This window comes from Danio rerio, chromosome 10 (assembly GCF_049306965.1).
Source record: "Danio rerio strain Tuebingen ecotype United States chromosome 10, GRCz12tu, whole genome shotgun sequence".
In the NCBI taxonomy this organism is placed as follows: Eukaryota; Metazoa; Chordata; class Actinopteri; order Cypriniformes; family Danionidae; genus Danio; species Danio rerio.
The window spans coordinates 10,323,080-10,341,618 of NC_133185.1; the positions used below are offsets into that span (position 1 = coordinate 10,323,080).

An 18,539-nucleotide genomic window follows, 5' to 3' on the forward strand; every position below is an offset into this window, starting at 1 on the left:
AGGCCTGTCTCCATTATTATTATTATACTGCGTGTGTAATGTGTGTGTTATTAATGAGAGAGTTTACACCCCCCATATATCTGTAATTATTTAATCACCCTTCACTTGTTAAAAATCTCTTTGCGTTTATTTATTTATTTTTTTAAACACAAGGGAAGACTGAAAAATGCTAATTGTCCGCAAGGGCGGCGCTAGCAATTGGGACTTAAAAAAGAATATAGAGTTAATAAGAATATAGTTTGGGTCCCCTGTTAGTTCTATTAATGTTGATGAAGTAGATCTCTGAGGGCCTCCAAGATGCATGGGCCTATCATCCTAACATCCACTGCTTACTAGACCCATTAGTAAACCCATTGAATACCATAGTAATTTTGGTTGACATTGGACGTTGATGGGTCCCAGCAGCTAGCTTTCTTTAAAATACATTATCTTGTGTTCAACAGAAGAAAGAAACTCATAAAGGTTTAATACCACATGAAGGAGAGTGTATGGGAATTTAATTGACATCTTTGGGTGAACTATCCCTTTAAATAACCGTCAAATTGTGGTTTGACATGACTGCTGTTGTTTCAGATTAACGCGATTGTTGCAATTCTTTTAGAAGACTCTGGGGGGAGACAGCAACTGAAAAACTCTTCACTATAAGAGCACTAAATCAGATGATATATCAGGATTGTATGACTCTAGTGTGAATTTAGTTTATGTTAGGTTTATATTTCTATTTCAATATATGTACAGTCTCATCTCAAATTGGCATAATATTTAACAACCCCCACCACCATCACCACCACCATTAAGGACATTTTTTTAAACACAACACTGTCTGGTTACTTACTTGCTCAAAAAACAATAATTTTTAACCTAAAATGGAGTTACGAATGGCAGGATTGAGACAATGTTATTTATACTTTATTTATTTTTATATAAGGATGGTAACATTATTAAAAATAATATATGATGTTATTATTTTTAATAAAGTTACCGTCCTATAATACTAAATATAACAAAATCAAATCTACAGCCAACGCATACTGCAGAATTTTTTTGTAATGCACCTTGAGTTGATTTTAACGCACTACACCTCTATTTTAATGCACCACCTCAGCTTAGGCATGCATACATGTATATATAGTAAACCAAAAATAGAATGAGGATGAGGGAGGGAATGAAAAGGAGAGGGGAAGAGAAGAGAAAAAAGAGGAAAGGGGAGAGAGAAAAGGAGATTCTGACTGACCGAAGGAAAGTTTTTTTTCTTTCTTTTTTTCTATTTCTCTTTCAATATTGTGATTGTCATTAAATCTATATTATTATTGTTGATATCACCGTTGCCATCACATAATATTATTTCTATTATAGCAAACCTCTCTATTATTATTATTATTGCTATGAATAGTTCTAATTAAATATTGTTATTGTCTATACTGTTTATGCTTACTCCTATTATTTCCATTCTTGTTCTACCGCTGTTGTTGTTCTGTGTTTACTGTATGTTGTATGTTTTGCACACTTTACAAAAAATTTAAAAATAAAATAAATAAAGGTGCATAGAAGATAACTACAAAATGTGTCATAATAAATATTTAGTTAACAAAGTGCACAAAAAAATGCCAAAGCCCCCAAGATAGGCGATTAATCATCAGAGCCTTTGGACAAACAATTAAACACATTTTCAGCAGTTACATGTTAGACAATTAATTGTCAGGCGAATTTCATAATTGTGATAGCACTTCCATATGGTACTTTAAGACACTGGACTGAACAGATTTAAGGTGACTGGAAATTAGTTTGTGAAAAGGTAATCCATTAAAGTATGTTGTTCTTGATGTGCCGTCAGACTGCTGGACCCTCAGAGCAGCACTGAGATTGCCAATTACCCCATTTACAAGATCCTCTTCTGTGTTCGTGGTCATGACGGGACGCCTGAGAGCGACTGCTTCGCATTCACTGAAAGCCATTACAACACTGAGATCTTCCGTATCCACGTCTTCCGCTGTGAGATCCAAGAGGCGGTGAGACAGTCACACTTGACACATAGACTTCTTAGAGGTCATCATGAAAAGTGGGTATTAAAAAAGTTAGCATGGAGTTATGTTTTAGAAATTGTTTTGGCTGATAAAAAATATAAATATAAAAATATAGCTGCAAGCAGCAATTAAGGGGCCAAGCACTATTGGCCAAAAGGTGGCACTGCTCCAGATGTTTTTGAGTACTTTCAGGGCATGGGGTTGAAGATGCATACCATGTTTTGTAATGATATGTGAATATGTTGGTAAAATATAGCATTTTTGGCTGAAAATCGAAATGGTCGACGCCCAAAATGGCTGACCTGTAAAAATCAGACATCATTCGACTCGACATGCTCCGCCGGATGTAATGAGACCAGTTTTATGAGTTTCGAACGAAAGGTTGAGACGTTATAAGCTAAAAAAGCAAGTTTTGTGTTTCTCCGGACCACTAGGGAGCAGTGCGCCGAAACTCAGCATATAACCTCAGACCCTAGTTGTCATAACACACACCAAATTTGGTGTGAATCGGTGTATGCGTTACGGAGATATCGCCTCAAGTCCATTTTCGCAAGTTCTACGTTAAATTTAATCAACGTTAATCAACTTGAATTCCATAACTTTTGGTTGGCATGGTCTGTAGATCTTGTGATTTAATTTTGGTGAAAATCGGAGAAACTGCTTAGGAAGAGTTCGATTAAAAATGTTTTTCGTAAAATTTAAAATAGCGTGAAAAAATTCATGACGGAAAATGACGTCATAGGGTGCGTTTGAATCGGACTGAGCCAAGAAATTTTGATTGTAGCCCAGTTGGTTCAAAAGTTATCATGATAAACATACATGAACGTTTGGACAAGTGGTAGCGCTAGAGATTTTGATTTTGAGACTTCATATTTGGTCTGATTAATGTTGATACTGTCCTCTATCATTGTGCCAAATTATACAACTTTCCCTCATACGCCTATATGGGCTGCTATTCAAATCTGGCGGAAGAAACAGAAGAAGAAGAAGAATGAAGAATAATAATAATAATAGGAACGCTAACGGATCCAATAGGTGCCTACGCACCTACGGTGCTTGGCCCCTAAATATAAATGTATAGCTATGGAAAAAAAATAGGAGAACACTTAAGCTTTTGTTTAAGCGTGGGTTTAAGAAGGGTTAATATTTGGTTTGTTATGTGGTTCTGATATTATTTCATCAACATTTCAAGTAAAAAGATTGTAATTTATAACATTATTTTTAGAAAATGATAAGTGGTCAACCACAACAAATGAAAACATTTGTTATTGTGAGTTATTTCACCAAATTTAGATTTTTTTAAACCCTTGTGAACTTGAGACATTGGTATGTCATTGTCCGAAAATTAATTAAAATAACATTTTTAATTTAATCAGCAAACTGCTGATTAAAACTACTTTCAAATAAATAGAATGTCATTTTAGAGTCTTTCTGTTGCTTGAAATAACACATTAAGGTGGCATAATTTAACGGGAAGTATAAGCAAATATAAGCAATTAAGTTTGTACGCAACTTTAAAGAGGTGTGTCTAGACAACGCTTTTTAGAAATACAAGTACTAGGGGACTCTCACTTCATTTGGAGCATAGTGACTACAAGATATTCCACCAGATCACTTGAGATTTACTGTTTAAATAATAAAAATCTAGCTCTTTTTTATTAGCTCTAGCTCTAATTTTTATTAGAAATATATACAGTTGGAATATAAGTCAGAATTAGTAGCCCTCCTGAATTATTAGCCCCCTTTTTTCCAAAATTTCGTTTTAATAGAATCAAAACATTTCTAATTGTAATAGTTTTAATAACTCATTTCTAATAACTGATTTTTTTTATTTATCTTTGCCATGATGACAGTGAATAATATTTGACTTGATATGTTCTTCAAGATACTAGTATTCAATTTAAAGTGCAAAATTTGAAGGCTTAATTAGGTTTATTAGGAAAGGAATGGTAAATTGACTAATCATTGTGTAACGATGGTTTGTTCTGTAGACTATCAAAAAAAAAAAAAAAAAGATTGCTTAAGGAGGTTAATAGTTTTGACCTTAAAATGTTTTTTTTTTTTTTTTTAACTGCTTTTATTCTAGCCAAAATAAAACAAACAAGACTTTGACAAGAAGAATATTTCCCTTTAGTGAAATATTTGAAAAGAAAAAAAACTCTAATCATTTTAACTTCAACTGTATGCGTATATATTTACAGGGTTTCTGCAGGGTCTCAAAAAGTATTAAAAGTTAATAAATCAATGTACAGAAATTTAAAGTCCTTAAAAAGTATTAAAAAGTCATAAATGTTATTTTGCAAGGTTTTAAATTTTATATCATTTTTGAATATCAGGATGCTGTGTATTTTATAAAATCAATGAAAAATCATCATCAACCAAGGGAACACCATTATTTCTGCAGTTCTATAGGCGCCAACCTGCTGAATTAGCTAGATTTAGTATATTTTTATTCAGAATATGAATATTGTTTCAGTTTTGGATTAGTAGTTGGATTTTTACATTAATATTTAGTAAAGATACTGTAGGTTAAAATCTCGCCAATGTTTCCAGTTGAAACCTAAAGTGGTTTTAAGATCTTAAAATGTATGGAAAGAGTCTTAAAAAAGGTCTTAAAAATGTTTGAATTTAACTCTCTGATTCCTGTATACACTCTGATTTAGAGGATATAGAATATATTAAGTAAATAGAATGACTACAGTTTTCTAGTTTATTCTGTAGGGGGTGCACTTGATGTTTGTATTCATTGTGTGTTATCAGACATGCTCACACGCACTGACGGATCAAACTTGTTGCTTCCGAATTGTGTGAAAACCTCAGCTGTGGAGTTAAATATAGCCACAACTGCCCCCAAATTTGTTCACTTTCTTAGCTTGAAGAGTTCACAGCTATGCAAATACTAACTTCTACTAATTACAGAATTATAAAACCACAATATTGTAACAACTATACACCACCTCTGAAATAAGATCCTGACATGACTAATAGTAACAAAGAAAAAAAATGAGGCTGCATCATAATCAGACCAGATACATGAATGCTAAGCATTGCTCTTCATGTTTAATAGCATTTACTACAATATAATTCACTATTAGCATGGTCAGGTATGTTTGCAAAGATGTAATATGGAAGAATGAAATGTATAGTGCGACATTATAAAATAATAAGTTTATAAAAGTAACAATCTTCAGCAAAGATGCATACAGTAGAAATAATTAGATACAATATGCATCCTATGACTAAACATGCACATTTTGAAATGCATCCTGTGAGGGGGATTGTCTTTAAAAAGCTGTTTCCTCTATGTTTCTAAATGTATCCAGATTAGTATGTGTGCTAATGAGTGTGTTGATAACCTGAGAACTGACCGACTGTGAGTCACTGTAATGCAGCCTGTGTGTGTCATTGGAGATTGTTTTGACTTCGGTCACTGAGATGTGTGTGTTGTGTGTGTGTTTGTAGGTCAGTCGAATACTCTACAGCTTTGCCACAGCTTTCCGCAGATCAGCCAATAAAGCGCCACTCGCGACCAAGGCTCCGCCCCTCACACCAGACAGCGACGTCTTCACCTTTACCGTCAGCCTGGAGATCAAAGAGGATGACGGGAAGGGCACGTTCAGGTGAACCGCTCTGCATCTCTCCCTTCATCCAAAGTTCATTCAGGTCTAACCTCCGCCGGGTCTCGTCTCTAACTGCATTATTAAATTAAGGGATATTTTCTGGTATCCAGCTTTCGGAAGTCATCTGCCCTGTTTTGATGAAGGATATGGTAAAAATAGAAAAATCCTGCAGTTCCTCCACTTCTCCTCCTCTGAAGTGTCGACACATGTTTCCTGCCATTTATCAGATCTTAGATCTTCCTCTGCCCTACACGTGCTGCTATTAGCACAAATTTGCACTGTAAATCAGTGGAACACGTTTTACTTTGTTGACTTGTTCACATCTGTAAAGTAGTATTCTTTAGTGTAACATGCATTAGCACATTAATATAGTTTCTATAAGTAAGCATTGTAGTTCAATAAAAAAAAATTTGTGAGCACATTTAGAGTCTGACTTTATAAATGTTCACAGAAAAGCAAATAAAAACTGACAAAAGCATTTAAGAAAAAGGCTAAAGTGCCTAAAATAACTACTATCTTGATTAATATGAGCTTGATGCTCCAGAGACAGTTATAAATGGACTGTAAATCCCTTTGGATGCAATAAACAGGAAAAGAATGACAAAATCAAGGTCTGTACTAAATATAATAACTGTATTAATGAAATCAGCAAAATTTTATGGTATGTTTAAAGTAGGTAAAAGGTGTGTGTATATATATATATATATATATATATATATATATATATATATATATATATATATATATATATATATAAATATAAACAAACACATAAAATAGTACAGTTTTTTTTTAATGTTTTAAAAATATATTCCCCTCATAAAGGCTGCATTTACTTCATTTTAAATCAGGGTTGTCAAACTCAGTTCCTGGAGGGCAGCAGCCCTGCACAGTTTAGTTCCAACCCTGCTTTAACACGCTCACCTGGAGGTTTAAAACAAGCCTGAAGGCCTCAACTAGTTTGATCAGGTGTGTTTAAATAGGGTTAAAGCTAAACTGTGCAGGGCTGCAGCCCTCCAGCAATTGAGTTTGACACACCGAATAGTCAATAAATCTTTTCATTCTGAAGAGAAATCTGGCCATGTGTTTAACCAAGCATGCATTTGTGTCTACCAGTGCCGTATCAAAAGACAAGGACAGACAGAGCTTCAAACTGCGGGCCGGCATGGACAAAAAAATTGTGATCTACGTCCAGCAAACGTCCAACAAAGAGCTGGCCATCGAGAGGTAACATGCTTTTTCTAGTGACACTGAAAAGACATAACAAACTATAACTCATTTTTTAATGGTAAACATGCGCTGAATTATGTTTTTCTGGGCTCAAGTGTTCATGAGAAAATGGAGGATGGTTTTCCTCTATGGTGACTGATGTTGTTTTGAACTGAAGCCAACCCTGCCTGAATGAACAGCTGTTCTTTTCTGTATATATATATATATATATATATATATATATATATATATATATATATATATATATATATATATAGATGTGTGTTCGTTTTCTCAGGCTTCCCCTCTGCTGTAAATGGCTGCATGGATATGCGCTTTTACAGAGAAAATGTTTGTGTTGATGAACATGTTTGTGTTTTAGGTGTTTTGGTCTGCTTTTGAGTCCGGGGAAGAACGTGAAGAACAGTGATATGCACCTGCTCGACCTGGTATGTGGTGTAAAAACAACACATTTTCTTTCAAATAAATTACAATGTCTTTTTATATGTGCTGTAAAACACATCATATTTTATGAGAAATAAATTACAGGATCATTTTATGTGGCATAAAACATGATATTTTATGAAAATAAATCACAGCATCATTTTATGTGTTCGAATTGCATTGTTGCGAGAGAAAAACACAGCCACACTGGGGTTTTAGAATTTTTAATGGAATTTAAAAATAGGACATTTTAAATGGTATATATATAAATCCAGGCAAAATTATTGCCCCTTCTGTAAAATTGTAAGTATTTTTCAGATATTTCCCAAGGACTGTTAAACGCAGAGATTCTTTCAACAAATTTTTAAACAAAACAGTTTTAATAATCCATTTTTAATATTTTTTTTATATTAAAAAAACTCCAAAGCTCCATAAAATGCCAATGTATTACATTAAAAAGGCTAACACAAAGTGTTAAACGTTTCCAGCACATCAGCTCTTCATCAGACTGTATTCATCGCAGCATGTTGCTCTTTTTATACACTTCTGGAACTTAATTTAAAATAAAAAAAAAATACACATTGGTAGGTTAAACAACTTACATATTCAAAACGAAAATACAAAAAAAAAAATATATATATATATAGCCAAAAAACCTTTACCCAAACAACTACTTGGACAAACATAAAGCTCTTCATGTACACCTCTTGGAGTCAACGTACAATGATTCTGGAAAGATGCATCAAGCAGATTCTGGCCTAGTCTGCCCACGGTTGGTTAATTCACCACGAGTGAACTGAAGTGGTGATTCAGTTTGACTTTCTGCTTGTTTTATTCTCTCCTCTCCTTGCCTCCCCCTGTCTGTCAGGAGTCAATGGGCAAAAGCTCTGATGGGAAATCTTACATCATCACAGGGAGCTGGAATCCCAACACTCCTCAGTTTCAAGCTGTGAATGAGGAGACGCCCAAAGGTACAGATACACACACACTCGTGCACACACACCGTTTACATGACCTTCTCTTTCAGATTGTTGTTTGAGGTCTTCTGATTCTGCTTCTGGAATATATTTATTTAGGTCATTCACTTTTTTGCGATCTGTAACATTATTACAACCGATATTAAATGGCGAATTAATAATAATAAATAGGAGTAATGGTTGAAGACTAAATTATTAGGCCTCTTGTGAAATTAAAATTCTTTTTTAAATATTGCAAGTGATATTTAACAGAGCAAGGCAAAAGGTCACTCTATTTCCTATTATATTTGACTTCTGAAACTTTAATTATAAATAAACTTTTAAGGTCAATATTATTAGCCCCTTAAGAAATATATATTTTTTTCTGTTTGGCTACAGAAAAAAAACATTGATGTCCAATGACTTGCCTAATTAACCTACCTTGCCTAGGTAAGCCTTTAAATTGCACTTTAGTTTGAATCCTAACATCATGCAAAATGACTAGTTAAATACAATGTACAGTCATCATGGCAAAGAGAAACAAACGACTCATTAGACATCAGTTATTAATGGGTATCGAAACATTAAAACACATTTTTTTAGATGATTTTTGAGTCATATACTGCACATGTCCCATATAAATTTCAGCGTGGAGATTGGCTGTCTGATTGGCTATCACAAAGTGACGTCGTTAAGTTTTCAGCACATCTGTTCAGTAATTCATCAGCGCGCCTTGTTTTGAATGAGATGCAACTTCATTAATATGCATGATATAGCTTCGAAGACTCCTTTTACCTGTTACAGTGTTCAGAGAGATGCCACGTTGTGTTGCCCACCGTAATTCAAACAAGCAGTAGAAGAAGAATTGTTCAGAGACATGGGTCGTCAGTGTTGCGTTTATAAATGTTAATTAATGTTTATAAACAAAGGTTTTGTTTCCCTTTCCCCGCGATGCGAGCACAGCTTATGTGTGGACAGTACAGCATTCTGCTAACACGTGACAAAAATATGTTTGTAAGGAACATTTTTTTTTTTTTTTTTACCTGAGAGCTTTTCCTATCTGGAAATTGTGAAATCAGGATTTGCCATTCGTTTTTTTAAAAAAAAAAGTTCCTGTTGGTGTTGATTGTCCTGTCTCTTCGAGTTTGGTAAGTGTGATCAACGTTCTTTGTTCGTTTATTCAGATAGCAAAGTTAGTTTGTGTCGTCAGCAGTACTCTTTCAGTGTTTAATGGGCCATGACACCCCCCACTTTCGGTTTAAGTCTACTTCAGAATTTTTTCAAAAGATGCATGATTAATGGGCGTGGAGCTCCGCGAGCATCGGGCAGGAGTGGGCGTGGCCAGCAGGGGAGAAGGGGAGCGAACAACTGTTGATGTCAGTTAGCTCACAAAATGAGACAAACCGTCAGGAAACGCATGAGTTTATAGTTTACAATATTAAAATGCAAAGAAATAAACTGTAATTTAATGCCCTGCTACATTTTTTATTCGTAATTTCATATACAGACAACCACAATTTATATCATTATAAAGATAATCGTGTTCATATAAACACTATAAATGAGGACTTCTCCCTCAATCCCCGGGTCTGAATCATAGATCTAAATACAGACTCAGTGGAGCAGGACTCCTGACCTGTCTATTTTAACCATTAGTCCTGCTGGTAATCGGAGGATTTAGGCAAACACAGCAGCACGGCGATGTGTCTGAATGTGAATGAACTTCTGATACAAGACAACATCCGCCATTCTCCAATTCTCGTGCTGCTCTCCCGACAAAAATGCTAGCAGCACACACACTGCTTTGCTGTATGATCGGCCTTGACAGGATCACGGGAAAAACATGCAACAAACCCCGTGGATCATGGGAACAAACACATACGAGCCTTCATAAATGGCTATTGCGCGTCTGCGTCTGCCTTCGAAAAGCAGGTGCTGTCGTGCTCTCATGAATAATTAAACAGCCGGCTCTTCTCATAGGATAAGGAAACTCCGCTTTGAATAATAATTAGAAACCGATGCGTCATCATTGCACTTGCGGTACTTCGCTACGTCGCCGATTTTGATCCCTCCCCAAAAATCATTTTAAACCCGGAAGCTGAAATTAGCAGACAAAAGCTCAAAATTATCCAGTTTTCCCCACAATTAAAGCTGACAGATGCTAACATTGTCTTAACTGATGCTCAACACAAACAAATCTGTTAATATATAAAAAAAGTTCTCCAGGGTGTCCTGAACCTTTAAAGACATACCTTAGTCAAAATGATTTTGTTACTAAGTTTACAGTACGTTAATATCACTACAACATTATGAACTGAAAATCCTCCACTTCCACACAGCTTGCAGATCCTCTGTAGGGACTGCTCTCCGAATTAATGTCTATCTCCCCTGGTTCTGTGAAAATCAGCTGTAGTGCACGTATGAGACTCCCCTTTTCATGCAAACTCCTCCCTCTTTCACCACTTGACAGTCCCACCTAAACAAAGCTGGACTCACCCACTTTTTCTAATTTATTTTTTAAACTGGAGATGTGAAAACACCCTGCTAAAACTGGGGGGATTTCAAGGTTATGTTTAAAAATATGACCATTTTTCAATTTATTTAAAAAATATTACAGTAGACCTAATAATTTTGTCTTCAACTATACTTTTGTTGTTGACATAATACTACTAATAATGATAAATGACAATATTTATTTAGTTTACTAAGAATTTTTAATAATGGGTTTAATAAAATGTTTGTTATTTTATGACATCACTAACAAGAGTATTAATAAGGTCAATATCACACAAATATGACACATGACATTATGCATTAAGCATTACTAATATGCACATCTGCTTTTCTGTGATTTGTGTCACACAGATAAGTTCATGTACATGACAACGGCGGTTGACTTGGTGATCACTGAGGTCGAGGAGCCTGTGAGGTTCCTGCTAGAGACACGGGTTCGAGTGTGTTCACCCAACGAGAGGCTGTTCTGGCCCTTCAGCAAACGCAGTTACACAGAGACCTTCTATCTCAAACTCAGACAGGTGAGTTCAGAACTCTAACAGGCTGATTTGATACTGTACTTAGTAAAGACAAAAAAACTATGTAGACAATGCAGCCAAAAATTAACCTTTTCACTTTTAAAGGGTTCACTGTACTGAGGTCCACATATAATGTTTTCATAAGTGTAACTGTATTATGACTCATAATAAGTATTTATAGGGTGTCCTATCCACAATTAAAAAATATTTACTTTTTTGACAGAACAAAACTTGTTCTTACTACTAATGAGTTTTTGTAACTTTAAGAAAACACCGTTTTATCATTGCAGACTAAGGGCTCTATTTTGACGGTTCATGCGCAAAACGCAGGGCGCAAACGCTTTCAGGGCGTGTCAGAACGCATTTTTGCTAATTTACGGACAGGAAAATGCGATTTGCGCCAAGGCGCATGGGCTAGAAGGATTGAGTTTATTTTCTTAATGAGTTATAGGTGTGTTTTGGGAATAAACCAATTAGAGTCTCATTTCCCATTCCCTTTAAGACCCAGCTGCGTCGCCAAGAGCGCATTCGCTATTTACAGGACGCAAAGTAAGTCTAAGGGGAAAAACTGAGCATTCCATCAGCAAACAGTTAACAGTTTTTTAACAGAAAACTGTTAAACAGAGCATCTACTGCGTGAGAATGAGAGATAATGGAACTTCTTTCACATTCGCTCTTGGATAGGGAAACCTTTACGCACAGACATCAATTAGCTTATAAATAATTAATTTCGTTTGTTAAGCGCAAAGATTTGTTTCAAAACTATTTCTAAATTCAGTTCTAATTTCTAGCAAACGAATAAATGAACAATAATGACCAAGTGTGGTCAAAATACTGAGTTATTTCCAAATACACCTGCCATGCCCTATATGGTCTAAAACCTGACAGGTGGGCAAATCTAAGCTTGTTTTTAATAAAACAAATATAAATATGGATATATTAAATAATACTGCTAATAATAATAACATTATACAAAAGCAAATTGTTATGAATGAACTGAAAAAGCCTCCCGAGATGAAGAAGACATAAAAGCAGTGGTTTTTCATAATTATGTAGGCTAGAAAATAATATGTTTTGTAATATTTTAATCCTTTATATTTATATCCTATATCTATTCTTATTATATCCTATATATATTCTTAATATTTACATTTTTTCATGTAAAGATATTTGCCTATTGCTCTCTTGTGAGTATTAAGCAGTGCGTAAGCGAGGCGCAACTCTGCGCCGGAGTTTAGACCGGGTTAGTTTTGGTCTAATTAAAAATCTATTATAGTTTCTCAAAATAGCAACGCGCCAGCGGTCCGCCTCAGAACGCCTTCCTTTTTAGACCAGAACGCCTATGGGTGCACATATGAGCGCTAATGCATTTGCTATTTAAACAGCGCAGCGCAACGCCTCAAAAAGACTCTTGTGCCAAGCTGAAACAGGTGTATGATAGGGCCCTAAATCTTCATAAATACAATTATTACTGACTTATTAATACATATAAAGCTGTGTATAGTGTTATAAACGTGTATATTGAAAAAAGAAATGCATCACTAATTATTATCAATTAGTATTAATAACACTATTATACATGTAGCACAGTCATTATAATACTTAATAGATTTGGTTGTATCTTAAGAATAATATCTATAAATTTTATATTTGATTCTAAATAATTAAAAACAGTTATAATACATTATGAGCATGGGATTAATACAAAGCGTTACCAAGATTTTTTACATTCACAAAAAACATAATGGGTGATTTTCTGTTTTGTTTTGGCCCCCTCATCAGAAAACACTATCAATTGCTTTGGCAGATTGTCCAATCAAGTGAATATGATTGCATCTTTAAATATGTTCAAAAGAACAAACTGTGTGCTCACTAAACCTTTCCATACAGTATGTATTTGTATAGTTTATTCTACATCCTTCAGATGGACACTGCTGTGATTTAGGTTAAAACATATATTTTTTAGTACCTATGAAATAATCTGTAAGCAATAGTCAACAGATATTAAAAGTTCAGTTGCCCGACATTACTATCATATCAGATATATCAAATAAAATATCAAAAAACTATCATCTTACAGTCAAAATCTCTGATTCCTCCTTACCTGATCCCAATCCTGCATAAAATTTTGGCTTTGTTTGTTAATGAATATACAGCTAATTGAATTGGACAAAAGTGAAGGTGAAACACTGTTCTTTATTGCAGTATAAATGAGTGGGTGAAGTGGGCGTTGATTGTTCATGGATTATTCATATTATTACATAATAAAGTGGCAGATTATAATAATAATAATAATAAACTTTATTTGTATAGCACTTTTCCAATATACATGCAACTCAAAGTGCCTCACAAACAACAACAAAAGCATTAAAATAGACCACAAAAACTTATCACATATACTGAAATAAAAGCATTCATGTACACAAAATATAAGTATATATCCACATGATCACACACACAATAGTCCTTACGTATGCAAGCACACACCATACATTACATACATAAACCTACAACAAAATAGATAAAATCCGTACACCTAACAAACTTGTCTTAACACGCTTTGTAAAAACATGAATACTTGGGGATTCTTTCACTTCAAGGGGGAGACAGTTCCAAATTTTTGGAGCATAATGGCTAAAAGAAGTGCCGCCAGATTGCATCAGGTTTACAGGATAAAATTCTAAAATTCAGCACTAGAAGAGCGTAGCAAACGGTTTGGATTATATTTTGTTAAACAGTCGGAAATGTAGGAAGGTGTCATGTAGTGTAGTGCGTTATAAACTAATAAAAGATTGTATTCAAAAAGAGCTGTTTTTAGACTTCTGATTATGTTTTGAGTTACCATACGTACAGGATGTTTTAATAGTGCAAAGACCTTAAAGATTGGTTTTATGTTTCTCAGTCTATGACCTCAAAATGAACAGTTTGACACAGCCTTCACATTAATAGGACGCTCTATTAAATCCTGCATCTCACAGATTGTTTTCTTTAAAAGAAAGGGGTGTGTGTTTATGTGACTGGCTTTACTGTGAACTCAGATGGAGAACAAGGAGAGGAAGAGTAACTCGGATACGCTGTATGAAGTGATGAGTTTAGAGAGCGAGACAGAAAGAGAAAGAAGGAAGACCACAGCGAGCCCCGGCGTACTGTCTTCTGGGTCCCATGGCTCCACGGTGCCATCTCCACCTGAGGATGATGAGGAAGAAGGTGAGCGGCCCTAAACTGTCAACACTTTTACATTTAGTCATTTAGCAGACGCTTTTGTCCAAAGTGACTTACAAATGAGGAGGCATTCAGCCATTCAACAAGAAGAGGCAATACACACAAGAAGTGCTAATTATAGAAAGCAAATGTTTCTGCTTATAGAAATAAGTTTGTATACTGTAAAGTAAGGAAGGGGGGTGTTTTGTAAACCAGTCGACACTTGTAAACACTCGCTCCAATGGACCAATCACAGAGCTTGCGCTACGCATCATTACATAGCTAATTTTTTTGAGAAGTTCACGTCAGCGACACCGACGGCCACGGCGAGGGGTACGCGTAGGCTGCGCCGTAGCATAAACATGCGCTTGACGCAGAAGTATAAATAAGCCTTAAGTGTATTGTCATCACAAACTGAACAACTTTTTTTAGACAATTTTTAACAGTTTTGAAATTATTGAGATAAATCTCCAAACTAACAAATCGCACCTGTTATGAGTACAACCAAATGTGCGTCAAAAATTGCACATTATATGGAATGTGAGCCAAGTAGTAGTTCCATTTATCCTACTCACATTTATACTATATAGAATATAGTACTTTTCTAAATGTAGTACCAGGGTGTCCGTGGGTTTGTAAAAGGTAGTAAATGAAATTAGCCAAAATCAAGGCCATTAAAAAGTATTAAAAGTCATCTGACGAGGTATAAAAATTTCGAGCCCAGTTTTTTAGATAAATTTTCAATTTGTGTCAAGTGCAGGCCTTTATTCAAAATTTTGGTGGGATTTATTTATATGTTGAGAGTAGGACCTGAGCGCTCTCATGTGAAGTGAAGTTCGAGCACGCTGAAACAAACCGGTTGGTACCCGGCTAGCTTGCTACCAACCATATAGGCGAGCTCGCCTTTGATTTAGTAATTAAATTAAAACATGGTTAAATGCAAGTTTTCGGATCTCAGGCTGGAGGAAGCAAGATTTAAAGACTGGCCTATGCTTTCCGCTGCCAGATGACTAGGAGTTTGTGTGGGGAATGCGGGAAATGCAAACAAAGGAAGAGTGAAAAGTACCGATGACATCGATTATGTGGTCAATGATGATCCGCCAGCCAATATCAATTGAGTGTTTCGTGTTCAGCGCAAATGTCCTCTATAAATGTAAAATCTAACACTGCACACATCATCGCCAAAGAAGCTCGCCTTTACTGAGTTTACACTGAAACTGAGGCTCATAACAAAGAGCTTTACTGTGCCGGTGGTCATCGCGAGAATCCTGCTCTGCCCTGGTCGGCTGACTCGCCTGCTTTTTTCCCACAAACACAGAAAACTGTATGCACATCAGTGCATAATGAGACTAAGCATTTAAAATGACACAAACCGAAACCAAAACCTTTAAAGAATGATAGAAGTAAGACTTTTCTTCCTTTTGTCCATTCTTTCTTGAGATGTATATTGTTTTTCTGTTTAGTTACTGATGACTGCTTTGCAGCTTTCAGCCTTGAATTGAATGATTTATTATAATCTTTTGATTGTTTTTGTAGCAGAAATATTATTTATTAAGTTAACATGCATATAAAAACAATAGTACAAAATAAACACTTCTTACTGCAGTGCTTCATTTTTGTTTGATGCAAACCATAGTTTTATTTTTCATAAAGTAATAGTCAGACTTTTTATAGCAGATAACTCGCATTCAAGCACATTCAAACATATTCAAGGCAGCATGATAATGGGAAATGTATGTTATCTTCAATATGTTATTCCATTTGAAAATAAATTAGATTTATGCCACTACAGTTGCAGCTCTAAGTCGTGCTGGTAGTAATTTTTTTTGAAGGTATTAAAAAAGATAGTAAAAGGTATTAAATTCAACTCAAGAATCTCTATATATTTCCTGAGTACCTACTTGAGTAGTAGATGATTTCAGGCGCAGTCATTTGCTACTAAATTGTTTCCATTAATGAATTTTGCTTTCACAATCCAAAATCTATAAAGTCATCCGACCTCAGCGCTGATAGCTGTTCCCCTTTCTGCTACGTCAGCAAAGCTGCAACTGTTCAGTTCGTGAGGTGTCCAATAATCCACAATTCTTTTAATCGGTTAAATAAGTAAACAGTCCGGGTATTTAAAGTGCACTTATTTATTTTATAACTTTCAATGTGAATGCACTACTTACACTATTTATACTACAAAATGGCATAGAAAAGTACATAAGTATGAAATCTGTTTCATACTTACATTTGTATTTAATCAAAAGGTTTCTATTAAGTTGTTATAGTTGCTAATGGTAATAGAGGTAACCAGCACTAAATAAAAGCAACCAGCAGTAAAAAAAAATCAGAATTTATTTGCCAACTGTGATTTGATTTTACATATGCATTAGCTGTTTTTCACAGCTGAGCAAAAAACTGAGGTCGTTTTTTTGTGCAGTTTTAAGCTTTTCTTTCTGAATTTCGGAATTTTATCATCACTCATTTCTGATGCAGCACTTCAAAGTTTGCGTTTAAGGGATGGTTACCCAAAACATGACATGGCAAAACATATTATTATGATTTAACCATCCCTCCTTGTTCTAAACTTGTTTGAGTTTCTTTCTTCACAAGAGAAGATATTTTGAAAAAAGCTGAAAACCTGTAACCTTCCATACTATTTATTTTTCCTGCTATGGAAGTCAGCAGTTATAGGTTTTCAGCTTTCTTCAGATTATCATCTTTAATGTTTAACAGAATAAAAAAAACTTGTAAAGTTTTCAAACTACTTACAAGTGTGAAAAAAATCAATTTACATTTTTGGGTGAGCTATCTTTTTAACACAGGGTGATGGAAACATAGCTACTCTGAGTTGTTCTTCTCTGTCCTCTAGGACTTCATGTGTTTTAATACAGTTTTGAGTTATGCAGAGTTATTTTATTAACAGTATCTCAAACGTAAGTAACATCGTTCTCGCTCTTTTTTTCCCCACTGTGTTCGTCTTCCCAGATAACGACGAGCCATTATTAAGTGGCTCTGGAGACGTCTCTAAAGAATGTGCCGAAAAGATTCTGGAAACTTGGGGAGAACTGCTGTCGAGATGGTGAGTGCTTGGAAAACAAGTGGAAATGAAGGCCAGATTTATAATTTGATCATAAAGCTACTATAGAATCAATGTTCCTGAACTAGGCATCTTCTGTTTTCTAAGGGTAAACTTATTTGATAAAAAGCAGAGTAATCAAATAAATAAATAACTATGTGAATTATTACAATTTAAAATCTATTAAAATTGTTGTGTATTTTTGGAAAATGCAATTTTAGTTTATTTATGACAAAAAAAAACTCTTAATGTTTTTTTTGTTTTTTTTCCAGTTTAACCTATTATTGGTCAATAAGAGCATTCACCAAGTTTATAAAATATACATTTTAGATGTTGACACACCTCTAGTGTACATTTAAAGGGACAGTTCACCCAAAAATTTAAATTTACTCACCCTTAAGTTGTTCCAAACCTTTATAAGGTTAAGAGTTTGTATAAAAGTTTTTTATGAAAGTTTTAATAAACATAGTATACACAATACATTTACTTAAAATGTTTACATTCACAAAAAAACAAACAAATAGATAAAAAAAATTGTTAAATTATAATAGTAAATAAATAATAGTGACAGCTTAAAAATACATTAAATTAAAAAAGAAAAGTAGATAAATAAATAACCAAACAAACAAACAAACAAACTCATATATAAAGACAATAACTACAATAAAACACCTGACAGCATTTTAAAGATCAAGTAAATGTTTTGATTAATGCTAAGATATGTTGGAAAATTTCTGATTTCAACTGCAAATCTGCAGTCATTTTCTCATATATATATATATATATATATATATATATATATATATATATATATATATATATATATATATATATATATATATATATATATATATATATATATATATATATATATATATATATACATATACATATGTTGTGTAAATAGGTGAGATTTAGGCCCCGTTTACACTAATACATTGTTGTTTTAAAACGCATTTACTACTAAAAAACTTTTACTACGGTTACAC

At 34.4% G+C, this 18,539-nt stretch overlaps 1 protein-coding gene across 3 annotated transcripts in view; it reads left to right on the forward strand.

The window, feature by feature from the left end:
- The window catches only part of rabgap1 (RAB GTPase activating protein 1), a 149,972-nt gene that overhangs the window by 45,077 nt on the left and 86,356 nt on the right, over window positions 1–18,539 (forward strand). For all 3 annotated transcript variants that reach the window (XM_073914455.1, XM_073914456.1, XM_073914457.1), the window contains 8 exons: window positions 1,835–2,009; window positions 5,487–5,644; window positions 6,761–6,871; window positions 7,236–7,302; window positions 8,166–8,268; window positions 11,119–11,288; window positions 14,324–14,492; window positions 17,460–17,553. In XM_073914455.1, coding sequence (XP_073770556.1) covers window positions 1,835–2,009; window positions 5,487–5,644; window positions 6,761–6,871; window positions 7,236–7,302; window positions 8,166–8,268; window positions 11,119–11,288; window positions 14,324–14,492; window positions 17,460–17,553 — 1,047 coding nt within the window. The remainder of the gene's footprint in view (window positions 1–1,834; window positions 2,010–5,486; window positions 5,645–6,760; window positions 6,872–7,235; window positions 7,303–8,165; window positions 8,269–11,118; window positions 11,289–14,323; window positions 14,493–17,459; window positions 17,554–18,539) is intronic.